General features: G+C 37.5%; 1 protein-coding gene across 1 annotated transcript in view; it reads left to right on the top strand.

Moving 5' to 3' along the window:
* HHIP (hedgehog interacting protein) overlaps positions 1–10,177 on the top strand; it is a 109,249-nt gene extending 99,072 nt beyond the window's left edge. The window contains exons 12-13 of the mRNA XM_086345906.1: positions 6,065–6,213; positions 9,896–10,177. Coding sequence (XP_086202032.1) covers positions 6,065–6,213; positions 9,896–10,089 — 343 coding nt within the window. The 3' untranslated portion in view covers positions 10,090–10,177. The remainder of the gene's footprint in view (positions 1–6,064; positions 6,214–9,895) is intronic.
* The last annotated feature ends 11,410 nt before the right edge of the window (positions 10,178–21,587 follow it).

The raw sequence follows: 21,587 nt of genomic DNA, 5'->3' as shown, positions 1-21,587 counted from the left end.
AGTGACTAAACAACAACAATTGTATAATTTAATTTTCTACTTTCTATTATAAAGATGACTAGTTGCCAAAAAAAAAAAGGAAAATAGTTTTGCAAAGGTTTTAGTTGTAAGGGATCACTTTTCCATGTGTCCCAACATGACTGTGGATAAAGGAATAAGGGAATTCCCTGGTGGTCTAGTGGTTAGGACTCTGCTCTCTGACTGTTGAGAGCCTGAGTTTGATCCCCAGTCAGGGAAATAAGATTCCACAAGAAAAAAAAAGAGTAAGACAGTTCTTACATCACCTCCTAAATCACCTCAAGCAGAACACTGTCTACGAGAAGCTGAAGAATGAGCACATCTTCTGAAACTTTCAACGATTCAGAATCTTATAAAAGAGTATTACTCGTGATCAGTGTACCTTGTTTTATAATAACATGAATTTAAAATCTGAACCCCTTAAAAAAATTTCAGAATGAACACTTCACTTTTTGTAAAAGACACAATAGATCGGTCTCTGCAGCACTCACTCTGAAGATCAGGCCTGCTAAGACAGATCTTATCCCTGTGCGTCCATACAGATGGATAGAGACTTCCCATTGATTGAGTCAGTCACTTATTAAATTAAAGATCCGAAAATTAAAATCATTCTTTAACCCACTACACAGAGATAGTCACCATTGGCCTTAGCTATTCACAAAAAATCATCATGATATGATGTGTGTTATAAATTACTTGGGTTTCTCAATATTCTCCTTTATTTCAAGAAAGTGTCTAAAGCTTTGTACTACTACACAAAATGAATCAAAGTAGATTTCTAAGAAAATGTCTTACATTTCTGAAAACAATGCTTTTATAGATTAGGAAATGTTGGGTAGTTTTCTGTTCTAACCCTTCAGTGTTTCATTATTTGTCATGTGTAAAGGGATTAGGAAATGTGTTTTTCTAATTAGGAAATTTAAATTAAATTTCTGAGAATTATGGAGAATAACTGTCAACAAATGGACACCATATATTCTTTATTAAAAACCTAAATATCTTCTTAGGTAAGTTTCTGTTTTGAAAGCTATCTCAGACTTCATTCAGTAGATGTAAGGGTCTAAAAGTTTAAAAAATCATTGTTTAAAAGGAGAATACTATTTAAGCAATTCTTATTAAGGCTATATTAAAATGCCCAAATTCCTGGTTCAATAAAAATTAAGAATGAAAAATGAGTGTATCTATCACAGGTATATACTCTAGATTTGTGTTTAGATCCCATGTAGGTGTGTATATGTAATAATTTTGAAATACGAGATGGTCTATTTCAAGGTGACAATAAAGTTCACATTTACTTCTTCTATTCCCTTTTCTTAATTCTTATTTATTCCATGTAAAGGAAACTTCCTTCTTTCAATGGAAGGAAGAAATGTCCCTAGAACAAAGAGTATGTGTGGAGAAAAGAAATGGTTGAGCTCTCCAACAATCTTTGTCAGGCTTTGTCAAATATATTATTAGAAAAATGAATTTTGATGTGTTGACTTAATTCCCAACTGGAGGAGAAAATAATCTTATCTCTTTATGTCTTGCTTACTTTTTAGCCTGTTGTTTATTTGTTATAATTATAATTAGTGTAAAAATGCTTTATTTAAAGTGAATTTAATTGTGTCTTGGAAGAATTTTTTAAGACTTGAGTTAATTTAGGCAACAGAAGGAAATACAATGAATTTAGTTTTATGCTTATGATATAAAAGTGTAGTGGTACAGTTTTAATCATATGCCTCCCCTAAATTGTCTGTTCCTAATATCATCACTCAACAGAATTTTAAGGAACCAAACACCCTTTTAAAATTACACTCATTTCATTCATTCAGCAGATTTTTAATAAGCATCCTGCATGTGCTATGCACTCTTATGGGTCCTAAAAGGACACAAGAGAAGAGAGGGAATTATTGGTCTTCATGGAATTTATATTCTAGATTTGAAAAAGTTTCTACTGTATGCATTTAGTTCAATAAACATATTGAAATTCCATGGTCTTTTCCTACCTCCTAGGACTGTAAGTAGTTGAGGAGATAAAATACTTGGGTAGCTTAAATATCATCTTTCTATCGTATCCCTCAACCCTAAATTAATTGCGCCCTCGTCTGTATTCCTGATGACTTCCTATGCCCTCTGTCATAGCAAAGATCCTACTGCCTCACACTTTGGTGTTCGCCTGTCTGCCCCACAGTGGTCTCCATGAGGACCAGGATTCTGTTTTGTCTTTGTCTTCTCCCCATGAAGAGTGTAGTGCCTGGCAGTCAGTGGCTGGACTCGAAGAGGACTGCATGTACAGATTTCGCCCTCAGAAAGCTTATATCAATGGGGAAGGGAAAGAAGAACTAGGACTCCTCATTCCTTAAGGAAAGTGAGGTCCAATAAGTGATGGGCTATGTTTGATGTACATTTTCATGTTCAAGGGTTCCCAATAGAATAATAGTTTAAAGGGAAGGGAGGGGCGGATTTTAACATGCTAAGTGAGGAATGTTAGTTGTCAACTTCATAAAAGAATAAAGTTATTTTTGTAGGTAATTAAATAAAAATTTAAGGGAATCATGTTTATATATGACAGCCACACAGTCTTATATAAACTAAACAAGCCCAAGCATGAAGCAATCGCATCTGCAGATAGATAAGCATTTGCTCTATCTTAAGCAAAATTAAAAAAAAAAAAATCAGAATTCCCTCCATAATCTGAGTTTACACACATTTGAATGTTTGGTGAAAATCAATCAAACTGTCTAATTGATCAGCGGGGAAACAAGGATCAGATATCCTGCCCTGAAAAACCATGCTTGTGAATCCCTGTGCATCCGACTGCCGTATCTGTTCCCAGTGCACGTGGCTCAGTGACCCTATACTTTGCTTCAGACAGGAAACATCTTCTGGTTGTAGCTGTTTGATCGAAGTCATTCTTGATCACATGGTGTCTTGTCTTTAGATTCATCTGCTCAGGTGTAAACCATATAATCAAGTAGCATGTGAGCTATGTTGACTGCACATTTTCCATCGCATGTAACATATTCCTGACACACTGTACTTCTGGGTCTCTTTTCTTGAATAAATTGGAAAGGAAAGGGCATGAACAAATGAAGTGAAACGAAAATCATTAGTTCACACGTAACATTTGTTCATTAGTAACAAATGAAGTGAAAACGAAAATCAATCATTCGTGTTTGACTCTTAGCAACCCTATGGACTATACAATCCATGGAATTCTCTAGGCCAGAATAGTGGAGTGGGTAGCCTTTCCCTTCTCCAGGGCATCTTTCCAACCCAGGGATCGAACCCGTCTCCCACATTACAGGTGGGTTCTTTACCAGCTGAGCCACGAGGGAAACCCAAGAATACTGGAGTGGGTAGCCTAAATAGAACTGGATAAATAGAATCTCAGTTGCCAGGAAAATGTGAACAATACCTGTTCACCAAATATCACTCAGTAAATGTGGTGATCTGTAATTCAGAAGAACATCATGACTTCTGAGAAACTGCTCTTCTGATGATCAAAATGCCACCATAGTATCTCAAACAAAATAAGAATTTTATGTGAGGGAAAAATTGAGCAGACTTGGGCTATTCAAAATAAGAAGGCAAAGATTTTCCCCTCACTTTCCTTGGCCATTTAATGTTTTCTCCACCATATCACCCTCTGTCCTTACTCCCAGAAAGATTTCTTTGGGGCAGGGAGTGGTGGGGAGAGACAAGGAAAATATTAGTGTGTTCAGAGTGAAAATGTAGAATGTCTTAAGTACCTTCACATAAACTGGACCATTTCTAGATTTAAATAAAAGGGTGAGTCAGTTTAAGGGAGTTTTCTGAATTGTCACAATAGTTGCAAAAATCAGTAATTTATTTAAAAAAATTTTTATTTTATATTGGAGTATGGTTGATCATGCGAAGAGTTGACTCATTGGAAAAGACTGATGCTGGGAGGGATTGGGGGCAGGAGGAGAAGGGGGCAACAGAGGATGAGATGGCTGGATGGCATCACTGACTCAATGGACGTGAGTCTGAGTGAACTCGGGGAGTTGGTGATGGACAGGGAGGCCTGGCGTGCTTCAATTCATGGGGTCGCAAAGAGTCGGACACGACTGAGCGACTGAACTGAACTGAACGGAACTGATGGTTGATCAACAATGTTGTGTTCATTTCAGGTGTACAGCAAAGGGATTCAGTTCTACATATATATGTATCCTCTTTCAAATTCTTTTCTCATTTAGAATATTGCAGAATATTGAGCAGAATTCCCTGTGCTATCCATTAGGTTCGTATTAGATATCTGTTTTATATATAGCAGTGCATACATGTTCATCCCAAACAACACTTTCAACAGAGAGTGGGTTTTAATTGGAGAGAAGAGCTAAAGAAGTCACTGGATATTTTAAATATGGTTTTGAGTCATTGTAGAAACAGTCTCAGATCAGACCTCAAATTATTATCACAGTTCACATTGCCATGGGGCATAACAAGATAACCTGTCTCAAAAAAACTAAGGCTGCGGGGCCTAATTATTTGCTTCTCTCAGAAAGCTGTATCATTTAGCTCTGTGGTGGTCCTGACCCATAATTATCACCTTCTTTGTTATGGTACTTAAGGACTCCAACTGACTTGGCCTTCTTCATGGTGGTGATTTGACTGGTGATGAAGCGTTTGTTTACATTCCTTCCCTGAAAAGAGCTTTCTCACCACACTGAGGCGCAGGTAGAGGTGACTGATAGCAAAGGGCCATTGCAAATTTTTTCTCAAAGATGAGGTCATGAGCAGTTGGGATCATGCTTCTAGCCTGAACCGCCTTGAAAGATAACCTCTCACTCAAAAACATGAAGACTTATGACAATTTTCTGGAGGCAGCTTGGTCCTTCTTTAAATGATGGCAGTTGTCGAGCAGTTAAAACAAAGTCTGTGACTTTTTAAGTGACAGATAAGATACTTTTGTTTGCTACTATTAGCATTCTTTTTCTTTATAGCAGGATAAAGTAAAATTATAAAAATATGTATGTACACATATACACATACGTATATAAAAATCTATTTAGATCATTTATTGCATAGAGAGTTTAAACTTTGAGTCCAGAAACACACATGTATTATTTATGTCCTTTCAAGACCAGTCATTCTGGGAAAAAGTATCTCAAAAGAAACATGAAAATGAGATAAAAAGCAATTTCAAAGCTTTTTAGGCTACAAGCACTCATTTTAATGACTGCCTTCAGCCCCCTAATATTGCCAAATATCCCTATTTTTTCTCTTCCTAAAAACTTTTGGAAGTGAAGTTGCTCAGTCGTGTCCGACCCTTTGCGACCCCATGGACTGTAGCCTATCAGGCTCCTCTGTCCATGGGGTTTTCCAGGCAAGAATACTGGAGATTCCTTCTCCAGGGATCTTCTCCACCCAGGGATCGAACCCAGGTCTCCCGCATTGTAGGCAGACGCTTTTACCAGCTGAGCCACCAGGGTTAGTTTGGAGTCCTAGAGGAAAAAAAAAAGCTTTAAAATATCCATATATCTTCATTTTTTTAATTGTAATTGCTAGGAATTCTTAGATGCCAAAAAATTGTGTGTGTGCTCAGTCGCTTCAGTCATGTCCTGCTCTTTGTGACCCCATGCACTGCAGCCCTCCAGGCTCCTCTGTCCATAGAATTCTCCAGGCAAGAATACTGGTATGGGTTGTTATTTCCTTCTCCAGGGGATCTTCCCCACCCAGGGATCAATCCCGCATCTCACTGCATTCCTGCACTGCAGGCGGATTCTCTACCGCTGAGCCACCAGGGAAGCCCCACCAAAATATTGGTGTAATGTAATTACATTTTTAATCAATGAATCTTGATCGTGATAAAGTTTCTTAACCATGTTTAATGTGTTCCCTTTGATTCAAAACTGGTTATTTTGTTTTCTCATGGGTGTATGTTTTCTTAGAAAGTCGACGACCTTTCTGTCTGAGTGACTTAAAAGAAGAATTTCCATAGAAAGGAAGAGACATGCTTTGTAAGCTACACAATCACTCGATTTTATCCCAGTGCTGATTTTCAACCAAAATGCACTTTTGATTTTGTCTTTTGATGCAGACCTCTGATGCCTGAGGAATGCAGGGCTGTGGTCCAGCCCGCCCAGACCCTAACATCCGAGTGCTCCCGGCTCTGTCGGAATGGCTACTGCACCCCTACGGGAACGTGCTGCTGCAGTCCCGGCTGGGAAGGGGACTTCTGCAGAATCGGTTAGTATTTCTGTTGTCCCTGGGAAAGAGAGGGCATGGGACAGCCTCTAGGAACTCAAGACCTTACGTTAGTTATTTTTTCTAGAATGATCTAATGTTCAGAGCTGTAGCCATTTACTGAAAAATAGAGCGACCCTATGATCCAACATGCCACTTCTAAGTATTTATCCAAAGTAACTGAAAAAAGGACTTCAAAGAGCTATTTCTACTTGCACACCCATGTTTATAGCAACATTATTCACAGTAGCCAAAATATGGAAACAATGTAAGTGACTGTCAATGGATAAAGAAGATGTTATACACACAGGTGACTATTATTCAGCCGTGTAGGAAATCTTGCCATTCCTGACAACACGGAGATAGACTTTGAGTACAGTATCTTAAGTGAAAAAGCCAGACAGTAGATAAATTCTACATGATATCACGTATATGTGGAATTTGTTTTTTTAAACGTCAAACTCATAAAAACAGAAAAGTGGTTGCCAGGGGCTAGGGGTGGGGGAAATAGGGAGAGGATGATAAAAGGGCATGAACTTTTCAGCTATAGCATGAAAAGGGGAAATGCCCCAGAGGTCCAGTGCTTAGGACTTCAAGCTTCCTGGGTGCTCAGGTTCGATCCCTGCTCCAGGAACTAAGATCCCACAAACCGAGAAGTACAGTCCCCCCACAGAACAAGGCGAATAAGATAAAACTGTAGCCATTTACAGTAACAGTAATGCTCAGCTCGTTTCTGAATTTATACATGAAGACGTTGCCATTTTCCTGATGTAAATAATTCATTTATATAAGTTAGTTATAAAGATAATTGACTTCTTTCACAAAATCAAAAGTGAAAACAGCCCAACCAGATCATCCTTGTGGGCTTTCAGTCCCAGATTTGAGATTTCAAACCTGTGGACTCACTGGAAAAGACCCTGATGCTGGGAAAGATTGAAGACAGGAGGATAAGAGGGTGACAGAGGATGAGATGGCTGGATGGCATCATCGACTCCATGGACGTGCGTCTGAGCAAACTTCTGGAGATTAGTGAAGGACCAGGAAGCCTTGTGTGCTGCAGTCCGTGGGGTCGCAAAGAATCAGACACAACTGAGCGACCAAACAACAGCAGCAATGACCTGTGTGTACAGACTCCCTTTCTGAGTGCCAGAATTTTTCAGACACTCCATATAGGCCCTCCCTTGATTTGTTGCTTGCTTTCTTGCTACAGTGCACTAAAATGGGGGTTTTCAGTTGGTGCTTTTATAGGAAAGGGGAAAATGCAGTTATCTAGAGTCATTTCAGAGAAGGTGATGGCACCCCACTCCAGTACTCTTGCCTGGAAAATCCCATGGACAGAGGAGCCTGGTAGGCTGCAGTTCATGGGGTCGCGCAGAGTCGGACACGACTGAAGCGACTTAGCAGCAGCAGCAGAGTCAATTTATGAGATTTTCTTCATTCTTTTTGCCACTCCCTTGTCGACCATCAGCTAGGTGTGCAGCCGCTCAGAGAGCAAAGGAGTTTCACTCCAGGGTTATTCTATCCTTTAACTTGTGACTTCCACAAATACACGCAGTTGTGTTTAAATTCTACCTATTGTGAAGACAGTTAGATTAATTTAGAGACCTAGAGTTTAAGGTGGATATGTTGAAAGAACGTTTTCAATAACCAGCATATACGTGTTATTTACAAAAGATTTCAAACATTAAAGTCTCTCTTGCTGATAAAATTCTAAGTCCCATGTTAATATTTAAAAGTATCAATCATTCATAAAGGCCATCTCTCTTTACTCTAAACATGTATTTGTTTCAAAATACTATAGCCATACGTTGCTTACTTTATATATTGTCAAAATAAAGTAGACAGTATTTAAAGTCACATAGACAATATCCATTTTAAGCTTAAATTACTTCAGTACTAACAGTATTATGTGACTGATTGATACCATGGTTACGTATCTAGGAAAAAGGTATCATAATTGAAACAACAGAAATAAAATAATTACATTATTTAAAACAAATATTCATATTCTATATTTTTTCATTAGTTGGCCAAAAAATGAGGATCAGTGTTTAAATGCAATAATATTCTAATTCCTGATGATATCTCTTCCCCCTGCTTCCTCTGATGCTTGATATCCTTTCTCTCGACTTCTTTTACCTGGTGTCCATTCTGTCTTATCCCTTACTTATATTTTGCTTATATTTGACTCTTAAGTCACCTCAAGTCATTGGATAAGAAAAAATTTTTGAATGCCTGCTAGTAACAATATGTTAGGCTGAGGGTAAACATAATTTTGAATATAGGTAGCTTCATATATACCATATATGATAATAATATATGATATAAATGAAATAATAATATATGATATAAATGAAAATTTATATTTTCAAAAAGTATTTTTCATCTTTTCATTAAATCAGTTTAAATACTTGGAATATATAAGATTAAACCAGAATCATTTTATTAAAATAATATATTTTTTTGGTATTTTTGACCCAACCAAGAACTTTTTTCATATACTCACATAGTTTGCTCATCTCCCACAAATTTAAAACACTATTGTAGTCTATTTTCTCCGTGTTGTTTCTTTCCCATATACCAGCCACAGACCCCTGGATTTTTATTAATGCATTGGAAAAGGTTAAAAGAACTATCCCTGAGAAGTATAAGGATATGTATTCAAGGAATTTGATTCTATCTACAGTGGCTGCACACCCCACATTCATCCTATCAGTAAGAGACTAAGTTACAGGCTCAGTTTTCTGTCTCCACCTCATTTTAACAGTAAATCTTTACCTTCCCTACCTATATTGTAGTGGTAAACATTCTTTTCTGAGGCAGTCCTGTGCTGTAGAGTACCCTGAAAAGGATTGCTCAAAACATCTTTCACTGGGCAACCTTACTACCCCCAAGAAAGGGCTTCAAGGTGTAATCAGAAATGAGACATATACCATGCACCCTCTGGGAACAAGGAAAGGGAAGAATCCAAGGGAATCCACATAATGGATCCTCCCTCCAACCAAAATAAAAAACTAACCATTTCTTGCTGTCAAACTGTTGATATTCTAGCCTCTGGGTCTTTCTCTCTGACCATGCCCTTCCCACCGTGAGGTCCTAACCTGAGGAGGAATGGAAACCAGAGGTACTTGGAAGACATTCTGTTGGAGATGCCCTAGGGAAACAGAAGTTTTAAAGAACTGAAATTCTTGTTTCAATGTTGTTGTTCAGTCACTAAGTTATGTCCAGCTCTTTGCGACCTGCATGGACTGCTTCACGCCAGGCTTCCCTGTCCTTCACTATCTCCCAGAGCTTGCTCAAATTCATGTCCACTGAGTCGGGTGATGCCATCCAACCATCTCGTCCTCTGTTGTTCCCTTCTCCTCCTGCCTTCAGTCTTTACCAGCATCAGGGTCCTTGTTTTACATAAAGTCCATTCCATAATGGATTGAAATTGTTTGCCGTGATCTGGGTGATCCGCTTCTCTAGAAATATCTCCCGCTGTCTGCTGCATTCTGGCCCCCAAATAATTGGAAGTCTAAAATCTTCTTTCTTTGTATTTATCAGCTTTGGGGTCATTTTGGGACTGCTCTTCCCCTCTTTCCCTCCCTTCCCTCACTCATCAAATATTTATTGGCCTCATATTCGGCACCGTTTCTGACCTACAGAATGGAACGTGATTGTATTGCTCTATTTTTCCTTCCAGCGAAATGTGAGCCAGCGTGTTGCCACGGTGGTGTCTGTGTTAGACCCAACAAGTGCCTCTGTAAAAAAGGATATCTTGGTGCTCAGTGTGAACAAGTGGACAGAAACCTCCGCAGAGTGACCAGGGCAGGTATTCTTGATCAGATCATTGACATGACATCTTATTTGCTGGATCTAACAAGTTACATTGTATAGTTTCTGGGACTGTTTGACTATTCCTTTCCAGTGGGCATTTATTTTTTTATCCTGTCATTAAAAAGAACAACTGTTATCTTGCTACACACTCCTGTGATTTCATTTTCTTTGATTAATTTAAAAGTCATTTCCAGAAATGTGCAGGTCTTGTGTGTGTATATTGGCATGTTTGTTCACATATGCACATATACACACACACTCAAAACCCCTATGCGTGTGGTTGCATAACAGATGGGTTTTAAAAATATGTATTTCCTTGCGTGGAGTAATTTCCCCGGAAATTCCATTGTAAATTGGTAACGGCATTTTTATGTCACCAGAAGAGATTATTTGACTTCCCAGGAATTTTCTGTCTGTAATCACTGAAGTCTACTTCAATGGAGTTTTAAAACATTACTGTGCAATCTGATGGATTGAATTTTAAAAGGCCATATTTTTATATTAATATTAAAGGATTATAATATGAGAGAATGTTTCAGCCCTGATTAATTTCTAAGTGGGCAATGGTATAAAATTGTAATCTGCATTTTTATCAATGTATCCAATTATAGAATGTTAACGCACTTACCTTTTTATTGGCAGAGAAATCTGGTTACTCTAGCTTAATTTCAAGATCGTTTTCAAGTGTTTTCAATTAAATCATAACAGCATATTATAAAACCAATCTTCCTAAAAGGTCTGCTTTTATTGTATAGTTTATTTAACAATAGGCACCAGGTTTGTGTTACATATTTATATTTTTTATTTTATTTTTATAATATAGACATCACCTAGATGAAACACCTTTACCCTGTCCTGTAAAATACTAAAGTTACATTTTTCACCAACTTAATTGGAAAGAAGGGGAGTGAGAAAGCAAACAGCCTTTAATGTGCTGTGGATCTAATCTAGCAATGTATCCTTGTGCCAACATGTAATCATTAACGACGGATGAAAAAGCAAGAAAACAGCCACTCATTATAAAATTCCAGCACTAAACATTCGTAAAATGCTTTTCACCATAGCAAGCCTGTCAGAGAGTATATGTGATTAGAATGTTGTGGGTTTCACACTGAATCGAACCTCACTGGAAAAAGAGTTCACTCGTTTTGAACAAATCTTGCCTATGTAAGCTGTCACTTGTACGAATTTTTAATATGCTCATTCTTGCCAAATATGACTTTTAATGTGTACATTCCTTCAGAACTCAATGAAAATCCTCTCTGGTTCATGTATGAATAAATATCCTGTAAATGTTCTTTTGGGTTTTTCAAGAAATACCATGTTCTAACTTAAACTGCAGAAACTCAGGTAGACGCTTCTCTTCGTGGTTTTTGAAGTCAGCGTGCCATGTTTGGATTATAAAGAATTATCAGGACATTTTGCACCTCTGAAGAAACATCGACTCATGACACGTGGGCCCCCACTTTCGGTTGCCCTTCTTTAACATCTGTCCCTCCAGAGTCTAAATTGTAGAGCAGGGCAGATTATACAACACAGATTGACTTCCCAAACCTACTCCTTACCTTTAAGAACAGAAGCGTCAATTTAAAAAATAAACAAAACCTTGCAACTCATATTTGTTTATTGTTGGAAAGCGAGAGATTTGCAATGAAAGCACAGGGAGAAACCACCAAGTAGAAAGTTTGGTTAAGTACCCTGTTCTTGTCTGCCATATATGATTGCTTAAGTTTCAAGTGACCTCATGCCCAATGGAAATGGGTTGACAAGCCTTGGTTCAGTGCTTAGTGAACAATAGCCTGCATTAAAAAGTGCATGCATAATTTTGCACAATTTAGATTTCAATGGACAGTCTATTCAAAGAAATCTCAGGATTAAATGAGCATGGAGACCAAATTGCCCTCTTACCCCAGAAAAGGGGTGGTCCCTTCTAGTCACACGAACACTTCATTGGCCCAACAGTGTGGCAAATCTTGCGGTGAACCCTGCCGTAGCCCGCATCTGTAGGTTAATAGCAGTCTTTTGTCCCTGTGGCTTTCTCTTCATGGCCCTTTTACTGAATTCCATCACAGAAAGTTTTACAATTAAAAAAAAAAATGTCCTGACAACCATTTTTGTAAATGGACCCTACCATCTCCTCATCTCTTATTCAACGTGGGTGACATTCACAAAATGTGAGCTTCTTGTGAGGGAGCCAGCTGTCTAAATCTGTCAAATTGTGCAGTTTTATTACACATTCTCCTGTTCATAGTTTCACTGAAAACAATAAGGATACTGCCATATATTCAGCCAAATTCAAAAAAAACACAAAACAGCATTTTTTCTGACATCTTGAATCTTTCCATCTTTTCCAAAAGAATCTTTATAAAAGAAAAGATGTTCTATTGCCATTAGTTCTATTTAAAAATATCTAGATTAAATTGACCAGACCCAGCTTTTTTTTAGATAGTCCTTTCCCAAGCGAAAGACTTTCAAATGACTTAGAAAAACATATGTACTCCAGGTATCATTGCCTTTTCTATGGGGAGTCATTAGAATAAAAGATCAAAATTTTCTAAAAAGAAAACAGATCCACTACATTAAACCCCAGCAAATACAGTCATTGGAATCATTTCTTTCTGTTCCTAGGAAAGAAGTAAATAGCAAAGGCAGATTAATACCTACATATTTTAAACTAAGTGATCCTTTCAAAAAAAACTTTTGACCTTTCCTTTCAAGTAGATTTTAAACATATATGTGACTGAGAATGATCTTAAATAATTCATGATGAGAGGCAAGTAGGAATTGGTTAAAAAGTATGAGCTAGGGAAAAATAATTGTTTCATCACATGAATGGCAATATCTACTCAGTAAAAAAGCACATAATCAAAATGAAAGAAAATGTCCTCTGTATGAATATAGATGTGGGAGATAAAGATACAATAAACATAAAAATGTAAATTATTATTCCTTTTTTCCATTCTAGAGCTTAAGCTTTGGGGATCAATTTAATGTAAAATGCTATGATGGTAGTTATAAAGAGTTGAGGCAAAATATTTTCTGCCACTGCTTCTAACAAACTCTTGTTCTGGTTGATAGAACTTCGTTTTTTTGCTAGTTATTTGAAGTAATAAGAAGACAAATGAGTTGACACATCATTAAAGTGCAAAGAAGGGAAGATTTAAGAAACTTGAATAATGGTAAAAAGGGCTTCCATCTCTAGCTTTCTTTTTGGAATTTCCCTTCAGTATGGCTATTGTAAAATATACCTTTTATCACAAAGAATACTCAGAAGTTTTCTCAGATTAATGGACTATCTCATAAAGAAGAGCAAAGAAACCTACACATACAACTTAAATAGAAAGCCATTTTCCTTTTCATTTATATATTTAAGAGTAAGCACTTCTCTATTTATTTATTTGAAAATAATTACATAATAATGTACTAATAATTTTTAACAATTTTTTAATATTGTTTTTATCTCCAAATCATAAACTAAAAAGAAATCTACTAGGTTTAGGATCTTAGGTTAGATGCTGCATCTGGGGTCTTTCAAAGTACACATTAATTTAAACTGTATTAGTTTCTTTTAGTTTTGAAACATAAAAACTAAGACTAAATTTTTAAGAGGGAAAATAAGGTATATTATAGGCATTTATATTTGGCTGCTCGATAAAGTTTCTGAGCATCTCTAAAGAATGTTACCTATGATATCTTTCTCTCTCTTTTTTCTTCCCCCACCCCCATACATCCCTTTTCTTGTTAACCTCTCTCGTCTCTGTTTCTATTGGTTTTGACTAAACAAACATGTCCTCAGGACACTAATGAAGATATCCTGCAGCTTGCTACTGATTTTGCCTGAAAAATTCCTCTCCTAGTACCACATTTGTTCAAACTAAATCATAAAGAACAGTAGACAGTGATGAACAGACTAGACTGACCTATTGCAGTCATTGAAAGAAGTGACAAAAAGGAGTGCATGACTCCCAGCCTAGATGTCCCAGCTCGGCTGGGGTTCCAGCTTGGATGCTAGAAAGAACGTCCCCAGTCCAACGGTGTGAGTTAACAGTAAGGAAAGGTAGCGGCTATTTCCTTTTCAAACAACAACCATCTCTATGGATGGTTGAATAATCTTAAGACTATCCCAAATCAATGAGGAAAAAATGAAATAGTCCTTCAGTGGAGACTTCAGAATCTCTTTACCCCACCCTTGGAATGAAACATGAACTTGCAAAGAACTCAGACCAAAGTTCCATGCCTTGAAAATGTACCCATTTCTTTATTACCGCCAAGAAGTCAGTGGGCCTGTTACTGTGACTATAGACAATACCTCTAGCAAGTTTCTCATTAGGATATCCTAAAGAAATATATTCTGTCTTACCTTCTTTCTCTTTATCACACAAACACAAATTAGTCATACCTCTTATAATCAATATGATGCAGAGAAGGTGAGCAACTGAATAAAAGAAGCATTTTGATATTAAAAATATAAAAAACATGACCATAAAACCTGCCGGACGTTAATCTTAACCAGTTGCAACACTTCTTGCTCTTAATAGCCACTCATAGGTTTTGGAAATTGTCTTAAAATAACTGTTTTGGGGAGTACAGTGTACTCAGGAGAGCGGGAGAAAGTGTTGTGCTATTTTCTTCTCAATCATAGTGATTATTTCCCTAGTGACTATGAAGAGATTTACTTATTTATCAGATGAGCTCTTTTGATTCTTCATTAAATGTAAGCCCAAGATGCACCCAAAAGAAAGATACATTCTCTTTCTTTTGTATAAATCATCTACAAGTTGATTGAAAGCAATAAAAAATAATGATCCCTTCTATTAACATAAAGCTTAAGCTTAAAACTTGTCACTGCTTTTAACAACAACAAAAAAAATGATGCCAATTCAATATGAGTTCTCAGGTACATCTCATGTACATCACAAAGTCAGACATCACATTTTGGTCAGGGTATTTTTTTGCATATGTAGATTTTATATTACTTATACACAAGCAAATTAATATAAATGGTCAGTTATTTCTATTGACTATAATCTTTCAAGTTAAAATTTTTTTAACTTAAAAAAAGTTTTAACACAAGATAAAAAAAAATAATATTAACAGGGATGGGAAATTCATAATCACTAAAAAGAAAATGAGCTTTGTCTTCACAGTTAGAAACTAACTCTTGTACCTTTCCCTTTGCACTAAAAAATAACTAGCCAAGAGTTTCCATTCACATGAACAATGTGTGATCAGATTTGGTGTAGTCTATGCCCAAAAGTGTGTTGGGTATTTTTTCACCTTATGTTCTTAAAATCAGAGACATGATTTTCATAGAATAAATTAGGAGTTTATGTATAGTAGAACATAATACTATTAACACATTAATACATTCCATTTGTAATACTATTATTGAGAAATCAAACTGACAACCTTATATCAGGTATTTCCCACATCTCATTCAATTCATAGGACATTTTTGGACTTGCATTTCACCAAGAACTATGGGGTAACAAGATAAATGATACAGAGGTTCTATGAGATTTTTGGAGTTCATTCCCTAGGACATGCTAAAGAAGTCTATTTAAAAGAAACCCAGCTAATTAAAATAAAAAAAATTATCAAATCATTATAATTAATAAGCATAAAAGAAATTGGTAAAGAAACCATGTCTTTCCTGGCTTTATCTGTGATTAATTCTGTCCAGCTTTAAAGAATGGTTAACTTTATCTTTTAACTTTAGAATGGCTAAATTGTTCTAAGTTTTGCTTTTCCTAGCTGTTGATTTTTCTTTAGATTTTTGACAATTAGGGCAATTTGTCCGTAACCTTACTCACAGAAGATACTTTGCTTGGATTTCTGTTAATAAGAGGCAGAAGACTGTGGGAACAAGTAACAAAAGCAGGTTAATATATGTACTAGTTGTTTTCTATAAATGTTCTTTGGAAAAGTAACACGCAAAGTCATTGGCTTAGATAATCCTTCTATATTTGCATTAATTTGACTTACTTTACCAAGTTATTATAATATTAATTCTTTTTAATTGATCTTCTATTATTCAGCCATCCATCCATTCATTAATTTAACAAAGATTTATTGAAGTGCCCAGCACGATTTATGTACTATAGAAAAGGCAAGGATGTGTATAATGGGAGATTGTGAGCCCAGTGGGTGCATTTGAAGCAGAAGACAGTAATCGCACCCAACTGCTCTAATTCAGTTCAACATCAAAATCCAGCAGTAATAGTACAGATGGCCTAAAATACATCTGTGTGTATCTGTATGTGTGCACACACCCATGTATATATATTTATCTATCTGTACAAACACTACATATGTATACACACTATCTATGTAATATATAATATATGTATAATGCATATAAATTCTAACAAGTGTATTTGTGTTATCTTTAAAATAGAACAATTGTATCTTGAAGTGATAAATGCAGAGAATTGGTTTTTATTGTTGATCTGTGGATTTAATGATTTTTAGGTGAAAAGGATGTTTAAGTGTATAATTTCTTTTCTTAATTTAATATATTTATGTAAATGCATGCCTGAAATTTGGTTAGATTGGCTGTGTTTGTGTCCTTTAACATGATCAAATGTATTAAACTTTATCTTATGATCTAATGTACATGTGCGATTTTAAAATTATTTTTTATTGTAGAATTTTTAAAGCTTAAGTATCCATATTGACTATATAAACACTGATTTTTTAAATATTCTATACTCAAACTTCTTGTTCAAACTATTCTTGCCTTTTTTCACTTTTCATGTTCTATTTTCAAAATTTTACTCCCCAAAATATATGGCAATGTTAAGGGTCAGTTTCATTGGGTACAAATATTGACTTAAATTTATAAGTTGTAAATGACTTAGATCTGATCCTTTAAAAAAAAGTAAAATATTAATCAGTGAAGGATGCAAAAGAGCAGTCAAGAGTCCTGAGAGAAAGAAGCACGTAGAAGAGGGGAGACACGGAAAAAAGGCGATTGCAGATACCGTAAAACCTCGTTGACCTGGCCGTTTGGTTTCCAGTCAATTGTATCAAGAGTATTTGTACAAGGTCAGCTATGCTGTTTTGAACATGAATTAAAAATCTGCCAATATTCTTTAGAAGACCAAAATGCTTTCATCTCGATCTCCTTTCTTCCTGAACAAATACGTCCCTGAGCGGCAGGTAAAGCTGTTTCCCTAGAAGAGAAGATTGTTCTGAGAAGAAAATGTGGTACAGGTGCTTGATTCACAGATAGAGTCCTCGAACTCAGGTTACTCTCCAGAAGTGTTAGGTTAGGCAAAGAAACTCCACGAAAAGCATCCCTTAGCTCATTCCTCAGTGGCCCATGCGTGCTAAGTCACTTTGATTGTGTCCAACTCTTTGTGACCCCACGGACTGTAGCCTACCAGGCTCCTCTGTCCATGGGCTTTCCCAGGCAAGAATACTGGAGTGGGTTGCTATGCCCTCCTCCGGGGGATCCTCCCAACCCAGGGTTCGAACCTCCATCTCTATGTCTCCTGCATTGGCAGGAGGTTCTTTACCACTAACTTCACCCAGGAAGCTCCCTCAATGGCCCAGGAAGCACAGAAGGTCTCTTTCCCTCAGCCACTGCCCTTCTACTTTTGAGACTCTGTCCCTGAGTCTCTTAATCACAATCTGTTTTTTGCATGTGCCTGGTCTCTCCAACCAGATTATAAATCTCCCAAGGATATATCTTCTACTTAGAATCCCTGACAGACCTAGAGCAGCTCCTGCCTACTTACCTAGAGGAAGATGATAATAATAGGTATCAGTTCAGTTCAGTCGCTCAGTCGTGTCCGACTCTTTGCGACCCCATGAACCGCAGCACGCCCGGCCTCCCTGTCCATCACCAACTCCCGGAGTTCACCCAGACTCACGTCCATCGAGTCAGTGATGCCATCCAGCCATCTCATCCTCTGTCGTCCCCTTCTCCTCCTGCCCCCAATCCCTCCCAGCATCAGAGTCTTTTCCAATGAGTCAACTCTTCGCACGAGGTGGCCAAAGTACTGGAGTTTAGCTTTAGCATCATTCCTTCCAAAGAAATCCCAGGGCTGATCTCCTTCAGAATGGACTGGTTGGATCTCCTTGCAGTCCAAGTGACTCTCAAGAGTCTTCTCCAACACCACAGTTTAAAAGCATCAATTCTTCAGTGCTCAGCTTTCTTCACAGTCCAACTCTCACATCCATATATGACTACTGGAAAAACCATCGCCTTGACTAGACAGACCTTTGTTGGCAAAGTAATGTCTCTGCTTTTGAATATGCTATCTAGGTTGGTCATAACTTTCCTTCCAAGGAGTAAGCATCTTTTAATTTCATGGCTGCAATCACCATCTGCTGTGATTTTGGAGCCCCAAAAAATAAAGTCTGACACTGTTTCCACTGTTTCCCCATCTATTTCCCATGAAGTGATGAGACCAGATGCCATGATCTTCGTTTTCTGAATGTTGAGCTTTAAGCCAACTTTTTCACTCTGCTCTTTCACTTTCATTAAGAGGCTTTAGTTCCTCTTCACTTTCTACCATAAGAGTGGTGTCATCTGCATATCTGAGATTATTGATATTTCTCCCAGCAATCTTGATTCCAGCTTGTGCTTCTTCCAGCCCAGGGTCTCTCATGATGTACTCTGTGTATAAGTTAAATAAGCAGGGTGACAATAGACAGCCTTGACGTACTCCTTTTCCTATTTGGAACCAGTCTGTTGTTCCATGTCCAGTTCTAACTGTTGCTTCCTGACCTGCATATAGGTTTCTCAAGAGGCAGGTCAGGTGGTCTGGTATTCCCATCTCTTGCAGAATTTTTGCACAGTTTATTGTGATCCACACAGTCAAAGGCTTTGGCATAGTCAATAAAGCAGAAATAGATGTTTTTCTGGAACTCTCTTGCTTTTTCCATGATCCAGCAGATGTTGGCAATTTGATCTCTGGTTCCTTTGCCTTTTCTAAAACCAGCTTGAACCTCTGGAAATTCACGGTTCACATATTGCTGAAGCCTGGCTTGCAGAATTTTGAGCATTACTTTACTAGCATGCGAGATGAGTGCAATTGTGCGGTAGTTTGAGCATTCTTTGTTTGGCATTGCCTTTCTTTGGGATTGGAATGAAAACTGACCTTTTCCAGTCCTGTGGCCACTGCTGAGTTTTCCAATTTGCTGGCACATTGAGTGCAGCACTTTCACAGCATCATCTTTTAGGATTTGAAATAGCTCAACTGGAATCCCATCACCTCCACTAGCTTTGTTCATAGTGATGCTTTCTAAGGCCCACTTGACTTCACATTGCAGGATGTCTGGCTCTAGGTGAGTGATCACACCATTGTGATTATCTTGGTCATGAAGATCTTTCTTGTACAGTTCTTCTGTGTATTCTTGCCAACTCTTCTTAATATCTTCTGCTTCTGTTAGGTCCATACCATTTCTGTCCTTTATTGAACCCATCTTTGCATGAAATATTCCCTTGGTATCTCTAATTTTCTTGAAGAGATCTCTAGTATTTCCCATTCTGTTGTTTTCCTCTATTTCTTTGCACTAATCACTGAGGAAAGCTTTCTTATCTCTTCTTGCTGTTCTTTGGAACTCTGCATTCAGATGCTCGTATCTTTCCTTTTCTCCTTTGCTTTTCACTTCTCTTCTTTTCACAGCTATTTGTAAGGCCTCCCCAGACAGCCATTTTGCTTTTTTGCATTTCTTTTCCATGGGGATGGTCTTCATCCCTGTCTCCTGAACAATGTCATGAACCTCATTCCATAGTTCATCAGGCACTCTATCTATCAGATCTAGTCCCTTAAATCTATTTCTCACTCCACTGTATAATCATAAGGGATTTGATTTAAGTCATACCTGAATGGTCTAGTGCTTTTCCCTATTTTCTTCAATTTAACTCTGAATTTGGCAATAAGGAGTTCGTGATCTGAACCACAGTCAGCTCCCAGTCTTGTTTTTGCTGACTGTATAGAGCTTCTCCATGTTTGGCTGCAAAGAATATAATCAATCTGATTTCAGTGTTGACCATCTGGTGATGTCCATGTGTAGAGTCTTCTCTTGTGTTGTTGGAAGAGGGTGTTTGCTATGACCAGTGTGTTCTCTTGGCAAAACTCTATTAGCCTTTGCCCTGCTTCATTTCATATTCCAAGGCCAAATTTACCTGTTATCCCAAGTGTTTCTTGACTTCCTACTTTTGCATTCCAGTCCCCTGTGATGAAAAGGACATCTTTTTTGGGTGCTAGTTCTAAATAACAGGCTAAAGAAGGAAGTGGTTCTTTTCCTGATGCTAACTATTTCTCTGAGTTTCTTCGTGTCCCTTGATTGCCTTCTCCTCTGCCGTCAACAGTTTCATCAATTCCCTGCATTAAATTCCCTTTGTCATAAATACAAGGAGCAGTTTCTGTTCTCCTTTTTTAGACCCTGATCCAGTGGTGAAGACTTCGTGCTACCAATGCAGGGGACCCGGGTTTGATCCCTGGTTAGGGAACTAAGGTCCCACATGTTGTACAACATGGCCAAAAGATGGAAAATAAATACTTAAATGATACATATGTTAGTAAGAGTGACTTAGACACAGATGAGAAAAGAGATTACAGGTGGCATTACAAAGGAACACGATGAGATCTCCTTTAGGAGAATATCTTAAGAAACCATTGCCTAGAGTCCCGACATGGTCACAGCAACATATAGTCAGGGGGATCCTACCTTCAAGGTAAGGGATCCTTACTTACTGCCTAAGGAATTGCAGGGTTATGTATGGAAACCCCCAGTTAGCACTAAGAGACCTCATAGCTCGCCTTTGTACTGTTAAACCTGTCGGCTTCCATTTGCCCAGGAGTTGGACAGCTGGTATGAGAGAGAGTTCTCCGAACTTGTTCCTTACTTTCACGTTTTTTTTTCTTTTTTTGAATTTCGTTTTAGACTAATGTATTCATTCCAATGGAAGTACAGCTTAAAAAAGCAACTACACGATCTCATCAGGAAAAAATACATTTTTCCCCCTATTTGAAGGTCTGAAAGGGTCTCTCTGGAGATTAAATTCTACCAGCATTTAAAGAAATGAAAGGATCAAAGGAAGAAAAATAATTTAGATACAATATTTCCTCAATATTTTCATAATTTGATTTATGCTTGATTTCTCGATGATCATTTCTATGATTAATACAATTTAACAGGGGGAAAATAGGGGCTGGGAGAAGGGGAGAGAAGCCTGAGTAGCACTTGACTATAAAACTCATTCTTCTTGGGATTATGCCCACACCAGAAACTGCTTGAGCTCACTTTTGTAATTTAATAAGATGTCATCAGATATTTGATGATGCCTTTGACATATTTATAGCCTTATAATTAAAACTACTTGATGCAAAATCCATGTGCTTCATGTAAAGCAATTTAGATTATCATAGACACTGTTCTGTGATCTACAGCTTCCAAAAGTTGTGTATGCCGGGTGTGCTGGCAGGAATTCTCGGCTTCAGCTGCGAGATGGGGTTCCCAGGTTTGTATTTCCAGCTAATCAGCCGAGTGATGCTGGGTAAGCCACTCACTGCACTAGGACTCAGTTTCCTTATGTGTAA

The sequence above is a fragment of the Bos grunniens genome, chromosome 17 (genome assembly GCF_055505025.1).
Source record: "Bos grunniens cultivar Pamir isolate PY7600 chromosome 17, Bosgru_T2T1.0, whole genome shotgun sequence".
Taxonomy (NCBI): domain Eukaryota; kingdom Metazoa; phylum Chordata; class Mammalia; order Artiodactyla; family Bovidae; genus Bos; species Bos grunniens.
Note: the sequence above shows the minus strand (reverse complement) of the source record. Positions and strands in the feature narration are given on the sequence as shown.